General features: G+C 47.3%; 2 protein-coding genes across 2 annotated transcripts in view; both read left to right on the plus strand.

The window, feature by feature from the left end:
* The window catches only part of LOC127923199 (high affinity cAMP-specific and IBMX-insensitive 3',5'-cyclic phosphodiesterase 8B-like), a gene marked incomplete at its 3' end in the record, with an annotated part of 18,397 nt that extends 12,806 nt beyond the window's left edge, over nucleotides 1-5,591 (plus strand). The window contains exons 5-6 of the mRNA XM_052507139.1: nucleotides 5,264-5,312; nucleotides 5,459-5,591. Coding sequence (XP_052363099.1) covers nucleotides 5,264-5,312; nucleotides 5,459-5,591 — 182 coding nt within the window. The remainder of the gene's footprint in view (nucleotides 1-5,263; nucleotides 5,313-5,458) is intronic.
* On the plus strand, nucleotides 2,333-3,350 carry LOC127923198 (uncharacterized). The gene is made up of 2 exons (XM_052507138.1): nucleotides 2,333-3,175; nucleotides 3,231-3,350. Exons 1-2 carry the CDS (start codon nucleotides 2,333-2,335, stop codon nucleotides 3,348-3,350), a joined length of 963 nt encoding a protein of 320 aa, XP_052363098.1.
* Nucleotides 5,592-8,674: the final 3,083 nt, after the last annotated feature.

Consider the following 8,674-nt stretch of genomic DNA (forward strand, 5'->3'; position numbering starts at 1 on the left):
TTTGGACGATGTCCGTTTGGACGTCCGTTTGACCGATGTCCTCTGGACCGATGTCCCTTTGGACCGATGTCCCTTTGGACCGATGTCCGTTTGGACCGTTGTCCCTCTGGACCGATGTCCGTTTGGACCGATGTCCCTTTGGACCGTTGTCCCTCTGGACCGATGTCCGCTTGGACGTCCGTTTGGACCGATGTCCGTTTGGACCGATGTCCCTCTGGACCGATGTCCGTTTGGACCGATGTCCGTTTGGACCGATGTCCCTCTGGACCGATGTCCGTTTGGACCGATGTCCTCTGGACCGATGTCCCTTTGGACCGATGTCCGTTTGGACGTCCGTTTGGACCAATGTCCCTCTGGACCGATGTCCGTTTGGACCGTTGTCCCTCTGGACCGATGTCCGTTTGGACCGATGTCCCTCTGGACCGATGTCCGTTTGGACCGATGTCCGTTTGGACCGATGTCCCTCTGGACCGATGTCCGTTTGGACCGATGTCCGTTTGGACCGATGTCCCTCTGGACCGATGTCCCTTTGGACCGTTGTCCCTCTGGACCGATGTCCCTCTGGACCGATGTCCCTTTGGACCGATGTCCGTTTGGACGTCCGTTTGGACCAATGTCCCTCTGGACCGATGTCCGTTTGGACGTCCCTTTGGACCGATGTCCCTCTGGACCGATGTCCGTTTGGACCGATGTCCCGCTGGACCGATGTCCATTTGGACCGATGTCCCTTTGGACCGATGTCCCTTTGGACCGATGTCCCTCTGGACCGATGTCCCTCTGGACCCATGTCCCTCTGGACCCATGTCCCTCTGGACCAATGTCCGTTTGGACCGATGTCCGTTTGGACCGATGTCCCTTTGGACCGATGTCCCTTTGGACCGATGTCCCTCTGGACCGATGTCCCTTTGGACCGATGTCCCTTTGGACCGATGTCCCTTTGGACCGATGTCCCTTTGGACCGAGTCCGTTTGGACCGATGTCCCTTTGGACCGATGTCCCTTCGGACCGATGTCCCTTTGGACCGTTGTCCCTTCGGACCGATGTCCCTTTGGACACCGCTGTACGGGCCACACATATGGTGGTCATCATTCTCCAAACCAGATACTAGTTTGATTACACAGACTTAGCTTGGGCTGCAACGTTTGGACGGCTTTTCTCTGAATCGTGAATGAAGTCTGTAACAAGATGGAGGAACAAGGGGTTTAGTTGTAATTCATCTGTCTGGTGAAAGGAAGAAGACGGATGAAAACGCCTAAATCAAATCACTATTTTTGGGGGGTCACATTCACAGATGCTATTGGTCACATGCACAGATGCTATTGGTCACATTCACAGATGCTATTGGTCACATGCACAGATGCTATTGGTCACATGCACAGATGCTATTGGTCACATTCACAGATGCTATTGGTCACATGCACAGATGCTATTGGTCACATTCACAGATGCTATTGGTCACATTCACAGATGCTATTGGTCACATTCACAGATGCAGATGTTATTGGTTAGTAGATGTCATTGGTCACATACACATGGTTAGCAGATGCTATTGCGAGTGTAGCGAAATGCTTGTGCTTCTAGTTCCGACAGTGCAGTAATATCTAACAATTCCACAACAACTACCTGATACACACAAACCTAAAGGGATGGAATAAGAATATGTACATATAAATATATGGATGAGTGATGGCCGAGCGGCATAGGCAAGGTGCAATAGATGGTATAAGATACAGTATATACATAAAAACAGAAACGTCTCTTTTTCAGGACCCTGTCTTTCAAAGATCATTTGTAAAAATCCAAATAACTTCACAGATGTTCATTGTAAAGGGTTTAAACACTGTTTCCCATTACATTTCCCATTTCCCAGAACATTACACCTGCGGGACAGGTACAGGACGGCAACGACACCTGCACAGGATTGGTACAGGATACAGGATGGCAACGACACCTGCACAGGATCGGTACATCCGAACATTACACCTGCGGGACAGGTACAGGATGGTAACAACACCTGCACAGGATCGGTACAGGATACAGGATGGCAACGACACCTGCACAGGATCGGTACAGGATACAGGATGGCAACGACACCTGCACAGGATCGGTACAGGATACAGGATGGCAACGACACCTGCACAGGATCGGTACATCCGAACATTACACCTGCGGGACAGGTACAGGATGGTAACAACACCTGCACAGGATCGATACAGGATGGCACAAACGACACCTGCACAGGATCGGTACAGGATACAGGATGGTAACAACACCTGCACAGGATCGATACAGGATGGCAACGACACCTGCACAGGATCGGTACAGGTACAGGATGGTAACACCTGCACAGGATGCGGGACAGGTACAGGATGGTAACAACACCTGCACAGGATCGGTACAGGTACAGGATGGTAACGACAGCACAGGATCGGTACAGGATACAGGATGGCAACGACACCTGCACAGGATCGGTACAGGATACAGGATGGCAACGACAATCGGCCGAGTTACACCAGGAATACACAATACACCCTCCGTCAGTGCTCAGACTGTCCGCAATAGGCTGAGAGAGGCTGGACTGAGGGCTTGTAAGGCAGGTCCACAAAAGACATCACCAGCAACAACATCGCCTCTGGGCACAAACCCCTCCGTCGGTGGACCAGACAGGACTGGCAACAACATCGCCTCTGGGCACAAACCCCTCCGTCGGTGGACCAGACAGGACTGGCAACAACATCGCCTCTGGGCACAAACCCCTCCGTCGGTGGACCAGACAGGACTGGCAACAACATCGCCTCTGGGCACAAACCCCTCCGTCGGTGGACCAGACAGGACTGGCAACAACATCGCCTCTGGGCACAAACCCCTCCGTCGGTGGACCAGACAGGACTGGCAACAACATCGCCTCTGGGCACAAACCCCTCCGTCGGTGGACCAGACAGGACTGGCAACAACATCGCCTCTGGGCACAAACCCCTCCGTCGGTGGACCAGACAGGACTGGCAACAACATCGCCTCTGGGCACAAACCCCTCCGTCGGTGGACCAGACAGGACTGGCAACAACATCGCCTCTGGGCACAAACCCCTCCGTCGGTGGACCAGACAGGACTGGCAACAACGTCGCCTCTGGGCACAAACCCCTCCGTCGGTGGACCAGACAGGACTGGCAACAACGTCGCCTATGGGCACAAACCCCTCCGTCGGTGGACCAGACAGGACTGGCAAAAAGTGCTCTTCCCTGACGAGTCGTGGTTTTGTCTCACCAGGGGTGATGGTCGGATTTGCGTTTATCGCCGAAGGAATGAGTGTTACACCGAGGCCTGAAGAGCCCGGATCTCAATCCCATTGAGCACGTCTGGGACCTGTTGTATCGGAGGGTGAGGGCTAGGGCCTTTCCCCCAGAAATGTCTGGGACCTGTTGGATCGGAGGGTGAGGGCTAGGGCCTTTCCCCCCAGAAATGTCTGGGAACTTGAAGGTGCCTTGGTGGAAGAGTGGGGTAACATCACACAGCAAGAACTGGCAAATCTGGCGCAGTCCATGAGGAGGAGATGCATAATGCAGCTGGTGGCCACACCAGATACTGACTGTTACTTTTGATTTTGACCCCCCCCCCCCCTCCCTTTGTTCAGGGACACATTATTCCATTTCTGTTAGTCACATGTCTGTGTCTCAGTTGTTGAATCTTGTTATGTTCATACTAATATTTACACATGTTAAGTTTGCTGAAAATAAACGCAGTTGATAGTGAGAGGACATTTCTTTTTTTGCTGAGTTTATGATATGAGTAGTGTGAGATATGTAAACATTATTAAAGTGGCCATTGATATGAGTGTCTATGTAGGTAGCAGTCTCTCTGAGTTAGTGATAGCTATTTAGCAGTCTGATGGCCTTGAGATAGAAGCTGTTTTTCTTTCTCTTGGTCCCAGCTTTGATGCACCTATACTGACCTCGCCTTCTGGATGGTAGCGGGGTGAACAGGCAGTAGCTCGGGTGATTGTTGTCCTTGATCTTTTTGGCCTTCCTGTGACATCGGGTGGTGTAGGTGTCTTGGAGGGCAGGTAGTTATCCCCCGGTGATGCGTTGTGCAGACCACACCACCCTCTGGAGAGCCTTGCAGTTCAGGGTGGTGCAGTTGCCGTACCCAGCCTGACAGGATGCTCTCGATTGTGCATCTGTAAAAGTACGTCAGGGTTTTAGGTGACAGGCCACATTTCTTCAGTCTCCTGAGGTTGAAGAGGCTCTGTTGCGCCTTCACCACACTGTCAGTGTGGGTGGAACATTTCAGTTTGTCTGTGATCTGTACGCCGAGGAACTTAAAACTTTCCACCTTCTCCACTACTGTCCCTTCGATGTAGATAGGTGGGTGCTCCCTCTGCTGTTTCCTGAAGTCCATGATCATCTCCTTAGTTTTGTTGACGTTGAGTGTGAGGTTATTTTCCTGACACCACACTCCGAATGCCCTCACCTCCTCCCTGTAGGCCGTCTCGTCTTTGTTGGTAATCAAGCCCACCACTGTTGTGTCGTCTGCAAATGTGATGATTGAGTTGGAGGCGTGCATGGCCACGCAGTCGGGTGCACAGGGAGTACAGGAGGGGGAAGAGCACGCACCCTTGTGGGGCCCCAGTTTTGATGGTCAGCGAAGTGGAGATGTTGTTTCCTACCTTCACCACCTGGGGGCGGCCCATCAGAAAGTCCAGGACCCAATTGCACAGGGCGGGGTTGAGACCCAGGGCCTCCAGCTTGATGATGAGCTTGGAGGGTACTATGGTGTTGGATGTTGAGCTGTAGTCTATTAAAGTGGTACATGGTTATGGATTGGGCGTAGTAATTTCTTGACATTCATTTAATTTGACAGTGTCTGAAACTATGGACTGATATAATTATTATTCTCTCTGTTTGTCTCTCTCTCTCTTTCTCTTCCCCTCTCTCTCTTCCCCTCTCTCTCTCTCTCTCTCTCTCATTCTCTCTCTCTCTCTTCCCCTCTCTCTCTCTCTCTCTCTCTCTCTCTCTCTCTCTCTCTCTCTCTCTCTCTCTCTCTCTCTCTCTCTCTCTCTCTCTCTCTCTCTCTCTCACTCTCTCTCATTCTCTCTCTCTCTCTCTCTCTCTCTCTCTCTCTCTCTCTCTTTCTTTCTCTCTCTCACTCTTTCTCTCTCTCTCTCCCTCTCTTTCTCTCTCCCTCTCTTTCTCTCCCTCTCTTTCTCTCCCCTCTTTCTCTCCCTCTCTCTCTCCTCTCTCTCTCTCTCTCTCTCTTTCTTTCACAGGATGGCTTGCGCAGATTATCAGGAAACGAATACATCTTTGCTGCGAAACGTACGTACAGTATTGCTCTCCTGGCATAGTGATGAAGATGATGATTACGATAATGATGTTGATCACGTAAAGCGCCGTTTTGATTTGCCTCTCTCTCCCCCCAACATCTCCCCCTCTCCTCACCCCCCGCACCGTCCCCCTCTCAGAGCCCCACCTCCCAAGTCACCTAGCCATGCCCCTTTCGTTGAATGACATCCCTCCTCACGTTGCCCAGACAATGGAGAATGAAGACTCCTGGGACTTTGACATCTTCAACCTGGAGACGGCCTGTCTGAAACGGTGAGGGGAGGTTATAACACTGTAATAACATATTCAACCTGGAGACGGCCTGTCTGAAACGGTGAGGGGAGGTTATAACACTGTAATAACACTCATGTTGTAATAACATATTCAACCTGGAGACGGCCTGTCTGAAACGGTGTGAGGTTATAACACTGTAATAACACTCTAATGTTGTAATAACATATTCAACCTGGAGACGGCCTGTCTGAAACGGTGAGGTTATAACACTGTAATAACATATTCAACCTGGAGACGGCCTGTCTGAAATGGCGAGGGGAGGTTATAACACTGTAATAACACTGTTATAATGATGTAGTAACACTTTTATAAATATTCACTTCAGCCAGCTTTATCAAAATAACTGAGGAAAACGGTGTCCCAGGAGGTGGAATCAAAAGCAATGAGTCCGATCATAAAGACTTCCTCCTTCATCTCTACTGTGGTTTGGTTTGGTCCAGAAGCCACAGAAATACAGAGACAATTCTACAAACTCCCATCTGTTTCAGTACTGTACACCGGCTGTGAAGCTAATGGGTGCGTCCTAAATGGGACCATATTCCCTATATAGTGCACTACTTTCAACCAGAGGCATATGGGTGATTCCTCACGAAACCAGGACACAAAAAAAAGACCATGATTTAGGAGATTTTCACTCCATTCTATCCATTTAGTTCCTATGTATCTATGTGCCTAAAAGCATATTTGAGAAATAAGTAATTGAAGTTTGGAATATTTGTGACATTTTTTAGCTTTACCCAGGCCTCCTTTAAGACTCCATTATGTTTCATCTATAGATGCTACAAAGAAAACGGTCGGTGTCACGTGAAACTGTCCCGCTTGCTCTGTAATTTGATTATTATTATCATTTCAATAACAATCTTTTTATTACATGAATTTATGAATATTGAAAAATAAAAACATGAATATGTTTTTAATTTTGCCAAATGTTTCAATATATTGTTGAATATAATAATACTATACGGGCATATCAAAGTGGAGTCTCTGCTAGTTTTAAAGTTACGGCCCATTTTATACATAGAAATTGGCATAGTCGGCAATGTAACCAATCACAGCCCTCCTTTTACTTGTAATCATTGCACATCCTGCAAATCACCAGCAGAGGGCGACCATTTTGAATCCATTTTCACATTCACTCTTTATTTTTTTATTTTACCTTTATTTAACCAGGCAAGTCAGTTAAGAACAAATTCTTATTTTGAATGACGGCCTGGGAACAGTGGGTTAACTGCCTGTTCAGGGCAGAACGACAGATGTTGGTAATGCTTACAAATCATCTCTGAAAGTAGCAGAGATCCCACTCTAGAACTGTGATATGCCTGTTGAGGATATTATGTTCTTGGTCAACAATATATTGAAGCATTTGTCAAATTCAAAAATGTTATATTTTCAATATTCATGTTTATATTTTTTAGTATTCATAAGCGGGTAAAGCTTTACACGACACCAATTTTATTTTGTAGCAACTACAGATGAAACAATGCAGTTTTAAAGCAAAATTTCACAAATATTAAAACATGAATAAATTATTTCTCAATTATGCTTTAAAAAGATTCTCTTGTAATCTCAAATGCAAGAGGCTGAAGCTCATTGGTTGGAACTCGAATTGCTAGGGGGCTGGCCCACGTGGGGGGAAATGTAGGGAAAATGGCGCAGTACAGCTTGTAGGGGCTGTCTTGTTAGACTTCTTTACAGCTTTGGACATTATTGATCTACTGCTGGAAAAACGTATGTGTTCTGGCTTTACAGCCCCGGCTATAATGTGGATAAAGAGTTACTTGTCTAACAGAACACAGAGGGTGTTCTTTAATGGAAGCCTCTCCAACGTAATCCAGGTAGAAGCAGGAATTCCCCAGGGTAGCAGTTTAGGTCCGTTGATTTTTTTTCAATCTTTACTAACGACATGCCACTGGCTTTGAGTAAAGCCAGAGTGTCTATGTATGCGGATAACTCAACACTATATACGTCAGCTACCACAGCGACTGGAATGACTGCAACACTTAACAAAGAGCTGCAGTTAGTTTCGGAGTGGGTAGCAAGGAATAAGTTAGTCCTAAATATTTCCAAAACTAAAAGCATTGTATTTGGGACAAATCATTCACTAAACTCTAAACCTCAACTACATCTCGTAATGAATAATGTGGAAATTGAGCAAGTTGAGGTGACTACACTTCGTGGAGTAACCCTAGATTGTAAACTGTCATGGTCAAAACATATTGATACAACAGTAGCTAAGATGGGGAGAAGTCTGTCCATAATAAAGCAATGCTCTGCCTTCTTAACAACACGGCAGGCCCTTAGAGGTACACAGAGAGCTAACATTAATAATATGCATGTCAATCTCTCATGACTCAAAGTGGAAGAGAGATTGACTTCCTCGTTACTTGTTTTTGTAAGAGGTGTTGACAAGCTGAAGGTACCGAGCTGTCTGTTTAAAATACTAGCACACAGCTCGGACACCCATACATACCCCACAAGACATGCCACCAGAGGTCTCTTCACAGTCCCCAAGTCCAGAACAGACTATGGGAGGCACACAGTTCTACATAGAGCCATGACCACATGGAACTCTATTCCACAGTACAACATAGAGCCATGACCACATGGAACTCTATTCCACAGTACAACATAGAGCCATGACCACATGGAACTCTATTCCACAGTACAACATAGAGCCATGACCACATGGAACTCTATTCCACAGTACAACATAGAGCCATGACCACATGGAACTCTATTCCACAGTACAACATAGAGCCATGACTACATGGAACTCTATTCCACAGTACTACATAGAGCCATGACCACATGGAACTCTATTCCACAGTACAACATAGAGCCATGACCACATGGAACTCTATTCTACATCAGGTAACTGATGCAGCAGTAGAATCAGATTTAAAAAGCAGGTAAAAATACACCTTATGGAACAGCGGGGACTGGGAAGAGACACACACACTGGGGTACAGACACATTTTTATTTATTTTTTTATTTCACCTTTATTTAACCAGGTAGGCTAGTTGAGAACAAGTTCTCATTTGCAACTGCGACCTGGCCAAGA

This window comes from Oncorhynchus keta, unplaced genomic scaffold (assembly GCF_023373465.1).
Source record: "Oncorhynchus keta strain PuntledgeMale-10-30-2019 unplaced genomic scaffold, Oket_V2 Un_contig_28757_pilon_pilon, whole genome shotgun sequence".
NCBI lineage: Eukaryota > Metazoa > Chordata > Actinopteri > Salmoniformes > Salmonidae > Oncorhynchus > Oncorhynchus keta.